Source organism: Punica granatum, chromosome 8 (genome assembly GCF_007655135.1).
Source record: "Punica granatum isolate Tunisia-2019 chromosome 8, ASM765513v2, whole genome shotgun sequence".
NCBI lineage: Eukaryota > Viridiplantae > Streptophyta > Magnoliopsida > Myrtales > Lythraceae > Punica > Punica granatum.
This window is the reverse complement of record NC_045134.1, coordinates 26,704,616-26,723,767: the sequence shown is the minus strand read 5'-3', so window position 1 is coordinate 26,723,767 and position 19,152 is coordinate 26,704,616. Positions and strand designations below refer to the sequence as shown.

Here is a 19,152-nt window from a genome sequence, read left to right as displayed (position 1 = left end):
GAAAGGATGGACAGCAGAATTCAGTCTTTCTCAAACAAAGTCACACAAGCATCACATATGCGATAAGATGAATGGACTATGTCAATGCAAATTGATGAATATACTTAAGTGTATCCAATAACACAACATCGGCCGTCTTACAGCTTACTTGCTGACAAGGAATTAGACAAAGTTCAGTAGAATACAAGTGAAATTACCATGTCATAACATCTACGTTCACATGTTATTTCTAATCTTAATCCCAGAAGTTCCCAATCTTTCCTGCCAAAGATCGACTGGTCTTAACTCTTTCTTTGATTCTCACCCTTGATATTAAGCAAGAGGTCACCTACAATCCATGGGAAGCTCAGGAAGTTGAAGTCTTCCCGACAATAGGACGGATGATAAGTTACATGGTACCACGCCGAGGCCAATTTCTGTCTCTCGTTTGGCTTGCAGCTGTTCTCGAACCATCCTTTGGCTTCATTATGTAGGTTCTTCACGGACAGCTGCATCCGATCCTTCATGTCCCCGAACTTACGGTTATCTCGTTGAAGATACATTGCTCGGTTGCGCAAATTGCCCGTCAAGATTTCGTCCTCACTCTTCGTGCCGTAAAAGTGCATCAGGGCACTTAGTTTCTCTGCATACGTTTCCCTGTGACGATCTGCTGCCCCTAGGAAGTCCCTAAACCCGTCAACCTCAAGATCAGTGTCGTAACTTGCCTCGGCAACTTGGCAGGACCAAAGAAAGTTCGACTTATCGGGCTTGGAGTCGAGGGTGGCCCGGTAGAGTTTCCCAAAGACTCCAACAGAGGTGTACATGGGCTTGTCAAACCTCTCCATGAAATCTGGGTACTCTCTCGGCCTCAGACTCCTAGGCATCTCAGCCGGTGCCCCAGTCTTGGCAAAGTCCACAGCCATGGAATGCAGGTTTGCAAGTTCTAGACATTTCTCGCTCCGGGCTTTCTCAGGTTCGCGGTCAGCATGAACCAAATGTGCAGTGGAGATAGCACCAAGAGTGTCATTGATCATGTAATTTATGAAGAACTTGTAAATTTCCTGCAAAAAGAATACAGCAAAGTCGAGGCTTAGAAATGAAGTACTTTTGGTAGCGAATGCCTGTTTTTTTCTGCTAATATCGGAACAAAAGTCATATTGCACTTTAAAAGATCTGCATTTTGATAAAAATATATATATTATATATATGATAGCCTAGACTTTATTCTCTGGAAAAACAAGAAAATGGAATCTAAAATCTAAATGCAATTTTTTCCCGGGGTCGCTCTTTAAAGCAAATATAAATTTGACACTTATAATAACCATTTCAACAGAAATCACCTCTGGGGTCACATCGTGATCCATTATACGCAGTCTCCTTGCAGTGTAGTCCATGGGAGTCTCAATATGAGTCGGGACAAGGTCCTCCTCCCAACTTACAAAAAATAAGTCTCCATCAAGATCACCACCAGAACATTCATTTGGATGAGGCCTGCCAGAATTAAAAGCAGTGAACCATGAGAAGATACATCTAACACATGCCAAATGATCCAGAATGGAGGCACAGAATGATTGATCCTTTTCTTTAATTTTTATTTTTATTTTTATTTTTGTATTTTCCAACATTATTGAGTGAGAAGCGCAACTTTATACCTTTCTCCTTTCTGGGGAAAGACGATGCAGTCCATCAAACCCTTCTCCTCTAACTCCACTTTGTACACAGCCTCGAGCACTCTGATATCTCCAGGGTGAAGACAGGGATTCTTTGTTACTACAACCTTCCCAAGGACTACAGAGGTCATGTCGTCGATTTTCTTGAAAAACTTATGTTCACCTCTATCTTGCTCTTCTTTTGTGAGGGTAAGTCGGACATAGACTTGGCCATATTCTAGCAGACCAGTCTCATCCAAACAGCCAATTAGGATCCGACCACCTGGGACATGAATTCGGCATCTACTTCTCAGATCAGCCAACTGTGTCTCATGATGTGCTTTAAGCATCATTAAGAGGTAAGGCTCGGTACTCGGCTCGTACCCAATAAGCAACATCTTCACCAATATGTTTCTTCGATCTATGCCACTTAAACTCTCCAAGACCTTCAAAGCTGCCTCCTTGTCAGTCAGCATTTTTGCTAGCACAAGCAACTGTTTCTGCTGCATTTCCAAGAACACTTCGTCCTCAACTCCTAAGGTCGAGAGAAGAGAAATGATCTCCCTATTCAAGTAACAGGGCATCGCCTCGCTCCACTTGGTAACATTGAGCATGGTGTTCTCAGATTCAAACTTGCGCATACTCGCACGAAGAGACAGTTTCCTGAAAGAGTCACGATCTACAGCAATCACACCCTTGTAGCCCCCATATCGAATCTGAAATGCTGAAGGGGTATCACCTAACCCGCACTTCTGAGCAACTTGCCGGGCAAATGCTAGAGATATCTTTCCAATCCCATCAGAAAAGCAATAGTCAACTCCGTCTTTGTTGACTTCAACATCAGGGATGATCTCAACATCTTGAACGGGGACGCTGAGGGTTTGGAACGAAGAACTGAACAGTTGACCCATTCTAGCAGCACATTTGGAGACACTCCGAATCTTCTTAAAGCAGCCCATCCACTCTCTGATCTGCTCAGCAGTCACATTATCATTGGAAGCAAACATCCAAACGGAATTTGACCTGAGTTGACTGGCTGAGAAAGCCAGGAACTGAAACCTTTTCCCTCCGATCACAATCCCTTCCCGAAGAATAGTCAGTATCCGGTGGTATAGTCTGGTCCTAAATGGTTTCGCAAATATACCATTATTAATGCTCGCAGAAATGGTGTTAGGAGGAAGTTTGCTCCAATCTTCCTCGACGAAAGAAACTCTCAGGAAATCAGAAGCATATTCTGCAAAGTGCTTCACCACATAGTTTGAAGACTCGAGTTCAGGCCCAAGGCAATATATCTTTGACGGAGTAATCAGAGCCCTGTGGCAGTTCATAACGCGATCACTTAACCTTTTGTGAGATGATGACTGCGAGCTTTTCTGGTTCCTTCTGAGGAGATGCAACTGAGTCTTCACCAATGAGACAGGGTTGAAACAGGTGAGCGTCAGACGGTGAAGCTTCTGAAGAACCAAAATGGTGGTATCGACATCTAATGGGAGAAGGGTATCAATTAGCTCATAAGCAGCTGCTAGACTAATCTTCTGAGTATGGATGAGAACGTTGAGCTGATAAACTATCTCGTAATCTAATTTCGGGCCTTCATCACAATCCATGAGAGGAACTGTCTCAGATGAGGAGTGGAAATCCTCCCCCTCGTCTAGGACAAGATCCAACAATTCTTCTTTGTAGTACGGAAAGCTCGAGAAAATCTCCGAAGCCGGTAGTCCATCCCTGATCTCCCAGCAAAAGGTATTTGACTGCCCGATTGACTTGGAACAAGTAAAGTCCATCGTTCGAACCCAGAGAAAATCGAAATCCTCTCTGCAGATGTGGTACCGGTCTGGTTTGAATTTCGATGCCACATCCGGTCCAGAGATCCTCTCGTAAATTCTCGGCCCATGTTTAAACTATGAAAGAGAAACAACCCGAAGAAACGATCACTACTTATTACCTTTCAATGCAGATGATCAGAGAAGGACAACATCAGAGACAATAACTACAAGATAAACATTCGTATCTCCGAGACGTTTCTTCCCGCATTGTATTGTATCAACGTCTTGTCTCAACTAAGAACACAAGCAATCATGTTATACCATAAGGACTAATTCAACGGTCTAAGCTGGAAAAGTGCAAGAAAGGTATGGCCTTTTTACCTTCAGGAGCAGAGCATTGAGCTTCTCGCTGCCCAGACAGCACCCAACACTCTCCAAGACATCCTCGAACATGATCTCGACCTTGTACTTCCAAACCCCGTCCTCATCCTTCCCGACCCAAAACTCAACCCTCCTCCTCTCCGGCATCACCCAAACCCTAACATCCTTCCAGGTCTCGAGCTCGCAAATCCGATCGTCCTCCACCATGAACCCCACGTGGACGACGCTGCTGTCCTCCACGCGGTGGTGGGCGAGGGCCGGCCTCGGGATGATGTCATCGAAGGTGTCCGAGAGCTCGAAGGTCCGGGATTTCAGGCTCAGGGGCAGGGACTGGGCTTTGGACTTGAGCTCGAGGGTGGAGAACTGCACGCGGCCGAAGCCCCGGGGCTTCCAGTTCCGGTGGTCGGTGACGATCTCGAGGGCGAAAACGGAGCCCGCGCCGAGCTGGGACTCGAGATAGGTCAGGAGGTCCGAGGCCGTAATCGTCTGCGGAATGTTCGTTATCCGTAGGGTCGGCCGCTCCGCCGCTGCCTCCGTCGCGTCCATCGCCGGCGAGAGAGAGGCCGGGGGGGGGGGTGGTGGGGGACTGGATTCTGTGAGTGAAGTAGGATGGAGGGAACTGGAAGGGGAAGCTGAGAAAGAACGAAGAAGGCGGGGCACTTTTTGCCACGTGGCAGCCGGACTCGCGAAGCGGGGCCCACTGACCAAGGTCAACAAATCGTTGACATTACTGGCAATATGTGGACCCCGAAGATCTATTTCCCGCCAAAATATTTCATTTTTAATGCTAATCTGAAGTGGAAAAAATAAAAATGATGTTGTATTTGTTTTCGATGAGATCGCAAGTTGCCAAGAAAAAAAAAAGAAAGAAGTGTTCTGAACATGTCATGGATTCATAATCATTGTCAAGCTTATCGGTTGCTATAACGAAAGTAATCCGATAAAATATTATTTTGAAAAAGAATCATAGAAATGCCAAGAGTATGAACGGAGTTCCAGTTAAAAACTCTTCCATTGCTGATGTATATCAAAGAATTCGATAATTTATCGATCGATCGATTGATTTCGATATTATATATCTTGAAGTCAAGCTTCGGACCATGTCAGGGATCTTTCGTCGTCCTCTTTGATCTTGCTCACCATAGCCGCGACCAGGCTCATGCTCGGCCTTTCCTCGGCAGAGGGATTAATGCACTTGAGAGCAACCTGTAACAGGTTTACCATCCTTTCCTCGCTGGCTCCTTCTGAGGTCAGGGTCGGATCAAAGACTTCCACGGTCCACTCCTCTCGGACCGCCGACTGGACCCAAGTTGCCAGGTCGTACCCGTTGTTTTGGACCATCTTCCCCGTTAGCAGCTCGAGAAGAATCACTCCAAAGCCGAAGATGTCAGCACTAAAAATGCCACTCCTGCCACTGGAATTCCGGTTATTAGGAGTATACGCGGGGTCTTGATCGTCCACGGGCATTAAGCCGTATTCGCTTATCCACAGCTCCATGTCCCGATCGAAGAGGATGTTTGTGGATTTCAGGTTCCCGTGAGCTATACCATCCACGAGAAGCGACTCGTGCATGACAGCAAGGGCCTCTGCAATGCTAACTGCAACACTGAGCCTGCTTCCCCAATCGAAAGTTTGGCTGTCTCGGTTCCCTGAAACCGACAATTCGATGCACAAATTCTTTCAGTTCATTCGATAACAAAAGTAGAATCGATAAGCTTCCTGCGTTCAATCAAACTAAGAGATTGAAACACTTGCAAAACATATTCCAAAGATGTTTTTTGTCCCAGAAGACGAGTTCCCAATGCTGCCATAGAAAAATCGGTCATTCGGAATGCAGCTGAAAATGAATAACGGGAAACCGTCCCAGTTTTTGACAGACCCACGGAAACCAACTGACTTTAGCCGGAAAGAGAGAACGTAACTACCGACTTACCGTGAAGAAGGGTGAAGAGACTCCCGCTCGGTTGATACTCATAAACCAAGAGCTTCTCCTCATTTGAGCAATAAAGCGCGAGTGCTGGCAAAACCTTAGGGTGCTTCGCCCGATCAATCTTCTCCATCCTACTCCTGAACTCCTCTTTTGAGATCCTCCAATCCCTAACCCTCTTCACCGCCAGGAGCAGCCTGTCGCCGAGCATGACTTTGTAGAGGCTCCCATGCTTTCCTCTCCCAAGCAGCTCCGCCGGGGCCCTCAGCAAGTCCTCGAACCTCAGACCCTTTTTAACCAACCGGTTATCCATAACCACAAGCGAAGATGAAGTCATTCCACTCTCCATCGATGTTATGGAATACTCAGATCTGTTTCCTCGGGTGTTTATCGTGCTGGAATTACTAGTACGGTTCGACTTGTTATTGCTTCTGCTATTGCTAACTTCCGATGCCGTTCCTGATTTCACATTCTTGCGACAGTCTTCTTTCCTCTTGGCTCTACGGGACAATTTGAAGGCCACCAGGAGGACAATGATCAACAGGCCAAGAAGTATGTAACCAGAATAGACAAGAAACCGTTTCAACGAAAACCCGCCTTTCTTCTTCGGTGGTGCGGCTGGGGGACACACATTTGGGAGCGGAGTCCCACACAGCCCGGGATTCCCCGAGAAGCTGGCTACCCCAAACCGGCCCTGGACATCAGGAATTGGGCCAACCAACTCATTGTTGGAGACGTTGAATTCGTCAAAGTTTGCAAAGTCGAATTCCGGCAGTCCTCCTTCAAGGCGATTGTCCTGAGCCAGGAACGAGAGCATCCCAGAAATTCTAGCCAAATCTGGCAATTCCCCAGTGAAGTCGTTACCAGAAAGATCAAGCCTTTTCAGGTTATTCAGCCTCGAAAGGCCCTTCGGAAGCTTGCCAGAAAACTTGTTGCTCCTCAGGTACAAGTGAGTCAAGCGCTTGCATTTTGCTATTTCTTCTGGTATGACTGCGCTCACATTGTTGTCATTGAGGCTCAGAACGCTGATAGTTTTCACTGAGCAGAGGGAATCACAGTCGAGAATTCCCGAAAGCTCCAGGCCTTCGAGAACGATCTTTTTGACTGTCTGAGATGGAGAACTGCAGGTCACGCCCTTCCACAGATCAGCACACGGGTCAGAAGACAAGTTCCATCCCCAGCCAGGCTCTCTCTGTGGGGCAAGTTTGTTCATGAATTGAACCAGTGACTTCCTGGTCCCTTCATCCACTGCATATGCTGCTGCCGGTAGGAAGAGGAGGATAGAGAGCACGGAGAATACCCGGAAAAAGCGCAACTGAGCCATTCTTTCCCGGGAAAATCGGCCAAGAAAAATCCGTGGCTCGATGGGTTTGATAAAGCAGGGCAATAGGGAAGGAGAGGAAGGTTTTGATGAAGTTTCTGTGTTGAGATTTGAGTGCCATTTGGCTGAAGTTCCAAAGGCATAGCGGCCAGTGATTTGCCAGTAGGAGCTTGGGAATAAGCCAAACAGCCTAAACTAATTGTTTACTTATTATTAAAAATTAAAAAGTTGTTTTAAAAATGAAAATTGGGAGGCCGGCAGCTTTGAATTGATCTGGTTCAAGGTCATGTTCCTTGTCCTAGTGTAGTTGTCCTGTCATCTTTATTATTCGATGTTGATAACCTTATGTTCCGAATTGCTGTCAGTTATGTATCTGGTAGGAAATCAGTCTACAAAGGTTTACCAAACGACTATCATCTCAGAGTCTCAAAATGGAAAAGTTTTTGTGTGTCTAATAGTTGTACCTGGAACTGGTAAACCCAAAAATCTTCTAGCAAATAGTATCTCGATAGCAAGTAAGGGAAAACCAGTGTTACAGAAAACAAATGCGAATCTTAGTAGTACCATTTGAATGCGACTTTATTATCTTATGAGAAAACTAAGAACATAGTCTAGATTCACTAGAGAAAGTGAACCCGAGCTCCCTCCTGAGCCCATCACCACCATCAAAACCAGTAATTTTCACTTAATAACTCTCCGTCTGCTTTCCTATAATGAACAGCTAATATTTCACCTCCCGATTTACAAATCGAATAATCTGTTGCTCAAACTGAACAGGGAGTGAAAGAGGCGACATACAATAATGGTTCCTCCTCTGATCACCCTCCCATTATAGAGTGCTATTCTGCAGTATATGATCCCTGATTACTTTGTCACGGATCCACGTGCCCTGGTATCTCATCATCACTCGATTCACTCCCTTTACTGCTGATCTCCTCATCATCACTATCTTCCTCTGCTTGATTGGTGATGTGCTCCTTCTTTGCATATTTTTCGCAGTACTCTATGCCCACAAATGAGAATGATCAAAACAATTGTTGATTGCGTTCAGTATCTATAATCGAATCTAAATGAAGGTAAGCATTTTCCAGCAGATGATCATGATCCTACCGTACCTAAAAGTGAACAAACTACGGTGCCATCTTAATTTTGTTAACTGGTTTAAGCAACTTCTGACATTCTAAGGAGATGTCCAATTATAACACCATCATAAGCAATAGCCGGGGCCCCAGTCCAAGCAATCCTCTCTTTCGGTATTGAGGCAGAAAAAACAAATATATCAGCACCACTTCCATTTCATTGGTAATATAACGGGATGATATGATCAGACTACCAAAGCTCCACTTTATCAATTAAAATGATGAATTGAATAACCGCTTCTAATGGTCCCAAGACAGGAAAGCCCTCATAAGTATAAATTTACTCTCCTTATTCCTTACTACCTTTTCGATGCCAATTAATTATTGAAGGCCAGGTTATTCCCAAGAGAGAATTCGAAGGCTGAAGAGATAACTAGGAAACATGAACAAACTTCACCTTTCACTTTTAAATCATACTGCTTCTTGTCTTTCATCATCAAGGAAGCGGCATCACCATTAAGTGGGTCTGATGGATTCGGATACAGCAAAAGCTGGGGAAGGAAAACTTCAAAAACATTTAAAAGATCTGCACCAATTACCAAACAAAAATTAGTTACCCATAGAGGTTGCCATTGATGTAGGTAAGAAAGATCAAGAACTGAACTAACTATTTCTATGAGCACTACGACTAGTGAGGGGAAAATCCTATTTATATCAACAATCGTCACATAGAGAACAGATACCATAGCCCTTCCCATGAAAAGCTGAAGAATATAACACCCACCAAACATAGGACTCCATGATTGGTTGATGACATCTAAGCAGACAGATCCAGACCTGCAAATTGGCCAGAAATTCAACAGGAAGTATTATCGTCATTAATAAATTCCACAGAAAAGGGATGAATCTGATTGCCAACTTTAGCAGGATCAGGATTGCTCACATCTCGTCAACATTTGGGTGATATATCTTGTTGATGAACCCAATCGAAGGAGACTTATAGGGATATGATTCTGGGAGCTCGACACGGATCTTCCAGACCCCACCTTCATACAGGCCTGAAACCACATTAAGACGGGCATCAAAAAAGGCAACAGACATAAGATTCAGGAACCAAATTGAACCTAGATAATTACATGATTCGTATATCATCCGACACTCAACATGAAAAGAGAGGGAGAGAAAGGGAGGATGGGAGCAAAGGAGAGAGATGACATCAACCGAGAAACTAAAAGAGAAGTAGGATCGATACTATACTTTCTTTCGGTCCATGGAATTCCACGTTGAACTCATTGAGCCCATCATTGATTGTCTCCACATTGTAGTCACTCATCATCCTGAATTAAACAATTTGTTTCCCTTACTTCAGGACACGGTAAAAGACGCAACAAACGGCTAGCTTTTCGAGTTTACAAACATCCCGTAGTACGTATGGCTATTGCCAGAGGTCAGAGTTCCAGAAGCAGGGAAATACGAGACCGGGAATGATTAACGAACAACAGACTTACAACTTCATAACATCCATTTCTCTTCTCTTGCTTGGAGACGACATGTTTTATGCTCATAAACTGTATAATCCAAACACCTGACAAATGACAATCCAAAGTTAAGGAAGTAACACTCCTCTCTTCAGTCAATAGTAAAGAAGAAACCACACACGAAAAACATAATTAGATTATGAAAAATCGATGAGCTGACTGTATCAGTTGGAATGCATAGACACGGAGAATATCACAAACAGTGGAAGAGAGTAATTTGAAGATATGAACTTAGAAACAATGCCCGAGGATGCTCGATTGAGATAATGTGTCGGAAATTACGAGCCAAATGGAGAAATTTACTCCTTGTAGATCGATCGCGGAAGCAATCAAATAGCATCAGAAGACGATCTATTGCAAGATCACGCCTCCAAAAATACGCAAAAGAACAACGATTGAGCAGCCTAATGGTCTGATCAAACGATCTTCAACAGTACGAGGTAATTATGAAGACATAAAGCTGCGTGAATCTTACGGCGGCAGCTGGAACCGGAGACGGCCGAGAAGTTTGATCGGAAATGCCGAGGAGCAAACAGAGAATTGAGATCGGAACGCGAAATGGGAGTGAAAAATGGCGTAAAAGGGAGATAGAGAGTACTGACTATTGTTGTCAGACATTTTCAGAGAGCACGTGTCAGGAACAAAGCGGGTGACGTGGCATAAACTTTTCGGGCAAGGGGGGAGTTACTGCGTGCGTCGGGCTCACGTTAGCCCCAGCCGTAGCGGGTCCCACGTCGTTCACGTAGAGGTTGAGCCGGTCCGGGCGATTATTTCTCCAGAAATTGCTGCAATTCATTTTAATACCGAAAAAATTGAGAAAATTATCAATTTGGTACAGGAGATTTGTCCAAACCTCCGATTCATTACGTAAAGAAATTTTGCCATTGGTAAGTGAAGTCCGATTTCGTCTATCAAAATAGCTCGGCACCAAATTGCCATGACGGAAATCCTACATGCTATGTCACGTGTCTTAACGGCGTTAGGAGAATCAATAAAAAAAACTCAAATCGAATGTATCACGTAAAAAAAATTAATATTTTTCCAAAGAAAAAAAAGGAAAAGAAAAACCGAGAGGGGGGAGCTCCACCGACAGTCGTCACGGGTGGAGGTCGTTTGCTGGGGGCGGCTCCGGTGGAGCTTCCCTTCCCCCCAACCTTCCCTCCTTCCCTTCTCGTTTTTTTCCTTTTTTTTTTTGTCTGTCATTTGGTTCGACTTGATTTTTTTTATTAATTGTCATTTGGTTCGATTTGATTTTTCTTTAGTAATTCTCCTAACCATTAAGACACGTGATAGGCCACGTAAGATTTCCGTCATGATAATTTAACATCGGACTATTTTGATAGACAGAATCGAACTTTATGCACCATTTTGATGGCAAGATTTCTTTACATATCAAATCAGATGTTTGAGCAAACCTCACGTACCAAATTGATAGTTTTCTCGAAAAATTTATCTTTAATTAAGTTACTAGCTAACTAGGAGTTACTAGCTGATTAGGTTTTTTGCACGTTTTTCCCAGCGGACCGTTCTGATAATATGATATATTCGTCAAGTTTGTATCGCGCCATAGTTGTACACTTATATGACATCCTGAGAGGCCCAGACCACATCGTTGATGTACGTTCCAAAGCGGCTACATTTCTTTCATACGATCTGCCACTCCAAGCGCATTTCTGGTTTTCAAACTATCACCACCACCGTCACTCCTGCAAGCCGCCTAAACTTCATGTCGGAAGCATATGTTACTTTTGAGTCCAGACTCGAAGCCATGCGCCTCAAGTCCTAAGATATGTCAAGACTAATGTTCGGATTTCCGATAAACCAAACGAAGGAAGACAGACTGCAGGCTCTACAGAATGAAGCACCTGAATATTTGCATTGTTATGAGAGAAAAGGGCACACGAGAGAATAGGCAAGTGCCTTGTGAAGGCAACCTCGATAGGACCTAAAAACAGCGGAAGGATATATTAACTTAGAAAGAAACCAAAGATCCCACAGGGAAGGATCCTGCAGAATGCCATCTTGAACCCGACATTCCTGCCATCGGGAAGTATTGGCAAAGGATGTTTCAGTTCAGTTCCATTAAACAGCACGAAAGGGTCGATTTTTTCCCTTAAGTATGAGCAATGCAAATGCCTTCTTTTGTTTCCCCCTTTCCATCAGTATAAGAATATATACAAAGGGAAAATGTGTATCTGCAGCCCCAAGAAAGATGTCTGGAAACTTATTTGAGAGAATCCTTGAGATGCTCTTCTAGGCTTGGACGACATTGACTTCGGCTACGGATCCAAGTTAGATGATGACCTCCTCGAGTTAGCCCAAACACAAAACCTGATAAAGGAAAAACCAAAGGAGAACCTCCTTAATATTGCATACGAATGACTAAATGAGATAGTAAATAAATACAATGAGAACAAAGTCGCTGCGAACTCAACAAAAATTAGCATAACATGCTTTCCAACCGACACTCAACAATTCCTCACCTCAGTTTGCAGAACAGAGAGCTCTAAAGATTGTCTATGTTCCTCCGTCTTTCTTCCACATGTGTCTCATCTTCCGCATCAAAGTGAGAAAGGTCATCAAAAACAAGCCACCTACAAGAACATGGCATAATAACCTATGAGTGACAGGTTTCTGATTCCCACATTGCACTTTATTCAAGAGTCTCGATTTTTGCAAAAGAATGGGCGGAGGACAATATATAGCACACAAGAAATTATCCTTCAACTTGAAATAGAATATGATAGACATAGGAAACTTACAATCATCATAAGGGAAGCACGATTGAGACTTTTACTGCGGCCATGATTGTCTGTATCCATCCCATCCTCCTTCAGGCTCTTTCCTCTTAAGCAGCCCACTATTTACTTGATACATCCTTGATTGCTCCTCAGGTAAGGCTTGCTGGCCAGCAACAGACAATTGCCTCAATCCAAGAGAAGATGTTTCATCTCGGCCTTCCAGTTCATGGCCACCAGGCCCACTATTAAGGTCCAGTCCTTGCCGGCTCCATTTCTTACTGCTCTCAAGAACACTGTTTCCACTGCCATCTGGAAGACTTACCAAGTAAGGCCGAGAAAATTGGGATGTGACTGCCGCAGCAGGTCCCAAAAGCTGCGAATGCACAGGAGGGATCCCTAGCCTTCCTCCGGATGATGGATCCACATACGTTGATGGACTACCTGAAAGGCTTGCTGATGGTAAAGGAAAGCTGGTCCCGAAGGGGAAGATGGAGTACTGAAATGGAGCTGATGGAAAAGGCACGGCTGGAGAAGATGAAAGCACAGCCCCTCGGTACATCTCAGTATTGAAGGGGATACCACCACCGCTAGAAGGTCCCAACATCCTTGGTGGGCCCCCACCAGCAACAATAGGGAAAGATTGCTCCCCTCTATCAGACAAGATAGATGGAACTGTTACAGCCGGATAGCTGCTCACAGGATGAAACCAAGTTGAGAAATTTCCCACCTCAGCACTGTTCACCCGAATCCCGGGAACAGTCTGCTGATGGGCAAGCACGCTGCTCCTCAGCTGCTGCTGGCCTGAAGTTGATGGTTCAGCAGCATCAATTACAGGTCCATCGTTCAAGTCAAAGTCTCTACGTGCACCTGCATCTGGCTTACGCCTGTTGCTTGTTGAGTAGTTCACACATTCAGTAGGAGCTTCATCGGCACAGTTTAAATCAAGACCGAGCCCCCCAGAGCTACGAGTCGGTGCAGGACTAAACATCTCCTGATGGGCCTTCTCAAAGTTACTCCTCGAGTTGTACAATGAAGACACCTCGAGAGGAGAACACTGAGGAGCTGCATCCTCATTGATTCTCTCGTCTGGAACATTCAAGTCAAAATCCAATGGAGGACGACTCTGTCTTCCTGAAGAAATGTCGGGAGAATGAGTGGTGTATGCAGTAATACTAGGCATCTCCATGATCTTTCTGGGTTCAGCTGGGCGAAACGCGCTCGTGGCCGCTGATCCCTTCCACCCAATTTCCACTTTGGCCCTCAGTAGATCATCGGGAGGAACAAATGTTCCTTTTGCAGCTGCAGCAGCCACAGCAATTGGAGCAGAAAGACTTGCTGATGATGAAGAGGAAGCAATGGGCAATGGGCTAATCAAAGGAACAGCAGCGGCTGAAGATGCAGGAGAATTGAAGCTAATAGATTCACCGAATTTCCCATCCTCAGCGCTAAATCCCTCATTCAAGTCAAACTCCAATTTTGTGTCTCTGTCCGTAGGCCCTGCAACAGAAGCATGGGCACCAGATGAATTGCATTTCGCTGTCTCATTGGCTTCTTTGCTGCTTGGGACTTCACATCCTCTAGATCTGCCCCTCGCATCCATATCTTGCCAATTAAGGTCAGTTGATGACTCGGAAAAAGCTCCACCAACCTTTTTCTCAGAGGCTGCCTCACTTTCTACATGTTTCTCGATGCCTGACGCAGGTCCTGCAACAGTCTGAATGCCCAAAACTATTGAAGGATCTGGTTTCTCATCCTGCTTATGTTTGTTTACACCATCCATTTCACAAACCTCCGCTGCCCTAACCCCATCAGCTGCATTTAGTTCTTGCTTGGTTGCCTCACATAGGATCTTTCCAGTTGGCTTTGCCTCTACCTGCCCCTGATCAGAATCTCTGTTCGAAGTCCTGCCTTCATTGCCAGGTAGAGATCCCACCTCAGCAGATTCTGCTTCAGACTTCACATTCAAATTATCATCGACAACCCTATCTTCAGGCAAGATTGAGGCGTCAACCTTAACTTTGCCATCTAAATGCGGTTCCTCCAGCAATGCGTTCTCTTTGGACTCTTTCCCACCTTCAGAAACTGTGTCCGTCCCAGAAACAGAAGCAGCTACGGCTGAATCATTTGCCTTGTTCCAAGAAGATAGTGCCGCAGCTTGATCCGCATCTACACAAGAAGACTCCATATGCATGTCCAGCTCTTCACCAGCTTGCTCCTCAGAGCGTGAGGTTTTACCATCTGCGTTGCTGGAATTAACTACACGAACCTCAGAATGGTCTTTCTGAGTAGACTCATCCACATCTTTAGATGCACGATCATCTTGTGAATGGCTATCTTGAGGTGATGGCTTCATTTCAGGATCATTACCTTTGCAGGAAGGTTCCACAGATAAGGAATTTTCATGTGGATTGACATCTGGAGATGCCACTCCGGACTCGAACACTTCACCTGCAGCCACACTAGCAAGCAGATTCATTCCCATATCATCTCCAATGGCAACTGATGCATTGGATTCAGAATAATCAACACAACTCTCAAGTAAAGCCTTCATGGAACTCATAGAAACCTCCTGCGCTTTACCCAGCTTCAGCGTGTTCCTCGGTGATGACACAGTATTTTTCAGCGCTTCCTGCGTCTTCTTGGTGTTTTTGCCAGTCTTAGAGTGCTCCGCAGTGGGACTGGCATCAACAGGCCTGTCACCTTCCTCGCGTGCATCAGCATCTGTAAAATCATTCCCTTGCCAAGATTCCGGATTGGCATCAGAGGACACACTGGCTTGAGAAGCATCAGCTGCCTCTTCTACAACAGCATCCAGTTGATCAGGCCTATCCAAGACCACTGGAGAAGAAGCTCTGCTATTCATCACAGAGGATTCCTCAACAGACCCTCCTATAGCCCTTTGAGCAGGACTTCGACTTCTATTTGGAATCTTAACAATCAATTTGTGACTATTCACCTCAGGAGGCACGTCAACTGCCTTCTCATTTGTTACTCCAGACTGAGATGCTTTATCTGGAGCAGCATTCCGATACAAGGAAGGAGTCCTGCTTGACCCAGCCTCCCGAGCAGATGCACCTGCTGCTGCGAAACCATTCGATTTCCTAGAACGAGATGACCAACTTGGCATCTTGTTCGAGGCAGCGTTTGAACTCCTTGCATCTTCCTTCACAGAGGCACCACCAGTTCTGGTGTGGTCACCTGAACAGGACTGGCTATTATTGAGAGACGGGCTAGAACTGCTGCTCTTTTCATCCCTTGATGTTGTTGAAGGAATATCGCTCAAGCTGCTGCTGAGGCGGGGCTGTCCATCTCTCAAGTTAACACCCACTGAGGCCTGAGGAGTAGCCGATTTTGTCGACCCCGGAGATGGAGAAGCAGACCTAGAAGCTGTTTCGCCCTGAAGGAGCTTCGCTGGAGCAGTTTTGGAAGCAGAAAGCTGGACACTGGGGCTCTTAGGGGCACCTTCTGAGGAACCACCTTGGTTTCTGTTCACATGAGCAACCTCAGGTACTCGAGACCTCGCAGACCATGTGACAGCCTGATTTGAACCCATCTTGGCATCATTCATATTCATCTCAGCCTCGACACGTTTCTTCCATGTGTCAACTAGACTCCGCGCCTTCTTCTGAATTTCCAAGTTCTTGTGTGTCCGTAAATGATTCACCGACTTGCCAATGTTGCACATCTGCAAGGCTGGAAGGTTTACGGGGAGTTTGTCCAGCGCACGGAGCAGAACCAAGAGAAATTCCTCGGCCAATTTATCATTATCCTTGACCCCACTGCTATCATCAGTCTTTCCTTTATGAACATCTTGAAGCCAGTCATCCAATATAGACAAGCCCCTTATCTGAACAAATCTGCTCAGGCAATCTGGCTTCTCTGTGCCAACAATTACATTTGTAAGCATTGTTCGGGCAGTCAAATCTATTTTCCTCTCACTTATCTCGATAAGCATTGCATGCACTAATTTGTCAACACCTTCTGTATCTACCAGCGGTCCCTTCTCTACTACTTTAGCAATCTCCGATTTCAAGAAGCTGTCTGAACTATAGCGACCAGGATCGCCATCTCCCATTTTTGCTAAACGTTCACGTTTCACAGGATCTGAGCTCTGGTCTACACGCTCTCTTTTCTTTCCTTTGCCTTGAGATGCCAAGGACGCAGCATTCTGCAGACCTTCAGAGCCAGTTTTCAACTGTGATGTTGACATTGAACCAGTCATCTGTTTCGGAGATCGACCATTCGGTTGCGCAGAGGCATGCATCTCTATTCGCGTCTTGTACAAAAGCTGCTCTACTTCTTGTTGACGTTCCTACGGAGAAGATAAACAAGAAGTTAGCGATAGGTAAGATATACAACTATCATAACATATATGTTTGTACATATACAAATAATGCACAAATATAGGGAAACAAAATGCCTGAAACTCACATTAAAAGAACCCTTGTCAGTTAGCCACCACAGCTGCCTGTTTGCTATGTCATATACCCGACGACAAACAAATGAAGAGATCCCAGATGGAAGCTCAACACCTTTGGGAAGAAATGCAACTTTACACGGATGGAGTAATAATGTAGAAGGAATCTCATTCTTCTTAAAGGTGTAGAAGATTTCGTTTGGCGCAGCATCCAACAAGACGCCTTTGCCAAGTTTAACTTCAGTGGGACGGTAAAGCCAATTCACACCCAACTTCAAGTTCTTGTCCTTAGTTACAGTTACCCAACAAACTATTCCAATGGAAGGCGGTGATTCCTGTAGCAGCTTAAAAAGGGCAGTGTCTCCTACGCTAATCTTGCGTCCGTCCTGCAAAAAATGAAGCTTGGTATCATATTATCCTACATTAATGAGAAAAATCATCCAATCTCTAAGGGACAAAAGTCAGTTCACATTGATTCTCTCTTAACAAACCACAGAACCGATAGGAGGACAAAATCTATAAGGCTAATACTCGCAGTCCCCGTCGGAAACTAAACCATCTCTTTCAGGGAACATCCCAAAGTTTGGAGAAATTCTATTTATGAACCCCGCCCCTAATCCTTTTCCCAAGTAGGCCCCTCCTCCCTCAATTTTATAGAGCTCCCCTCAATTTGCCACACCGAATATGCAAAATCCAGTCCCATCCTCCCCCACCCCCTCAACCAAAAAACCAACGCACGTCGTGAATCCCACTTGCAGACCCGCTCCCGGCCATATTTCATGCCGTATGAATTGTTTCCAATGAAGTGAACCCATACACTTCCCCAAATTGGTCTCACCGCCACCGCATCATAATTTGTACACTCTATTGACCCAATAAAAACCAACTCAAAAAGATAAAGAGATGATCTTTGCCCGAATGGTGTCTCAACAGCTTAAGCAATTGGAACAATGTCGCAAACAACCCAGACAAGGTAGGAGCAGAAGCTGAATGGTATGTCTAATCAAGAGAAGACGATACCTTGAAAAAGAAGCTCGGAGAAGAAGACGCAGTAGAAGACAGGGAACCGTCAGAATCACGCGGAGCTCCTAGGCGCGGGGGGACAGTCCGCATGTGCGGATTCCCGAGCTGCTTACTCGCCTCCTCACCTTCCCTCCCATGCATAGCCTTGCATTTCCCCCAATCTCTTCAATCCCCGCGACTACCATCAATCCTCCACTTTTTTCCTTCGCACACAACCGCACCTCCCGAAACCCTAATCAGATTCAAACCTATCAAGAGAAACACCCTCCCGAATTCCTTGCCAATTCGAACGCCACCAATTCCACCTCGACGAAACCCTAGCCACCAACAGAAACCAGCAACCCCCTAAATTCAGCCTCGGATCGTCCGAAACCCGCGGGAATTCGATGCTCAGCTGCGATCAAGAGAGAGAGAGAGCGATTGTTCGGTGATTAGAGAGAGAAGGAGACATCAAACATCAGAGAGACGCACAGAGTGGGCAAAAGGGAGAGACGAAATCGGACTTCACCGAGAGGAAGGGCAGATCAGGTAGTTCGGGATGGGGAAAGGTAACCTGTCCGGGCGGTGACGTTTAGTGAAATGACGTGCCAATAAAATGTCTAAGAGAGATGAGAATGAAACAGAATGTGACTGCGCTGCATCCGCTTCCTCCAGTGTTGACTAATCTTAAGGTCGTTGACTTGAGCTGCAGGCGAGATTACCGAATTGCCCATCAAAACAGAGCTAATTTGTCTCTCAAACGCGGGCATTTTCGGAGACGAGGCATTTTCCGGAGTGCTGGTGCCATCTCATTACATCGATAGCACGAATAAAGCAGCACCAAACCATGCGAAAATCGACGGCACTGTCACACTATGCGAATCGCAATCGGTTGCAGCTGATCGAAGGAGCAAAATTTTGCTCTCGAAGATGCTTCTAGGTAGGCAAAGAAAGATCTGATAATCACGGGACTCGTGCAATCATCTCGGGTTCGCAACGAAGGCCGACTCGAGAGTGAAAAGAACATCCCACTGAATCAACCTTCCCACGCATAATCTGAATCAACAGTCTCCTTTAAGAAGCTGGAATGGACAGCATAACATCTGATAAATTGCCCATTGCAGCAATAGGCATTTCCAATATACATGACTTTGATATCGCGACTTGGAGTTACACGACATTTCCAGAGGGTATGCATATGGTAATCGATGGAGACGCAACCAATCAAGATACTGAATGGAATTTCATGTAAAGAATTACGCGAACTACCAACCCGCGGATCGTCCTTCCTGAGGAACAACTAGATTATACAAGCATCGTATACCTTAAATTAAACTCCAACGAAACTGATT

At 45.3% G+C, this 19,152-nt stretch overlaps 4 protein-coding genes across 5 annotated transcripts; all 4 read right to left on the bottom strand.

Moving 5' to 3' along the window:
- Positions 1–65: 65 nt before the first annotated feature.
- Positions 66–4,369, bottom strand: LOC116187612 (RNA-dependent RNA polymerase 2). Its single transcript, XM_031516448.1, has 4 exons — positions 3,776–4,369; positions 1,632–3,529; positions 1,320–1,470; positions 66–1,040 (listed from the first exon to the last, which is right to left on the bottom strand). Exons 1-4 carry the CDS (start codon positions 4,319–4,321, stop codon positions 282–284), a joined length of 3,354 nt encoding a protein of 1,117 aa, XP_031372308.1. The 5' UTR covers positions 4,322–4,369; the 3' UTR covers positions 66–281.
- Positions 4,370–4,629: 260 nt separating this feature from the next.
- LOC116189533 (probable inactive receptor kinase At2g26730) lies at positions 4,630–7,447 on the bottom strand. The gene is made up of 2 exons (XM_031519229.1): positions 5,709–7,447; positions 4,630–5,424 (listed from the first exon to the last, which is right to left on the bottom strand). The coding sequence occupies exons 1-2, from the start codon at positions 7,024–7,026 to the stop codon at positions 4,862–4,864; spliced, it is 1,881 nt and encodes a 626-aa protein (XP_031375089.1). The 5' UTR covers positions 7,027–7,447; the 3' UTR covers positions 4,630–4,861.
- Positions 7,448–7,584: 137 nt separating this feature from the next.
- LOC116189534 (ubiquitin-conjugating enzyme E2-23 kDa-like) lies at positions 7,585–10,270 on the bottom strand. Of its 2 annotated transcripts, none has more exons than XM_031519230.1 (7): positions 10,116–10,270; positions 9,611–9,687; positions 9,360–9,439; positions 9,046–9,160; positions 8,887–8,939; positions 8,560–8,688; positions 7,585–8,026 (listed from the first exon to the last, which is right to left on the bottom strand). In XM_031519230.1, the coding sequence occupies exons 2-7, from the start codon at positions 9,652–9,654 to the stop codon at positions 7,896–7,898; spliced, it is 552 nt and encodes a 183-aa protein (XP_031375090.1). In that variant the 5' UTR covers positions 9,655–9,687; positions 10,116–10,270; the 3' UTR covers positions 7,585–7,895. The 2 variants fall into 2 exon arrangements, with proteins under 2 accessions (XP_031375090.1, XP_031375092.1); XM_031519232.1 differs by lacking the exon at positions 10,116–10,270 and adding an exon at positions 9,923–10,070.
- A 1,280-nt stretch (positions 10,271–11,550) lies between these two features.
- On the bottom strand, positions 11,551–18,320 carry LOC116215947. Its single transcript, XM_031551775.1, has 5 exons — positions 17,819–18,320; positions 16,813–17,184; positions 12,403–16,693; positions 12,124–12,234; positions 11,551–11,971 (listed from the first exon to the last, which is right to left on the bottom strand). The coding sequence occupies exons 1-3, from the start codon at positions 17,960–17,962 to the stop codon at positions 12,434–12,436; spliced, it is 4,776 nt and encodes a 1,591-aa protein (XP_031407635.1). The 5' UTR covers positions 17,963–18,320; the 3' UTR covers positions 11,551–11,971; positions 12,124–12,234; positions 12,403–12,433.
- Positions 18,321–19,152: the final 832 nt, after the last annotated feature.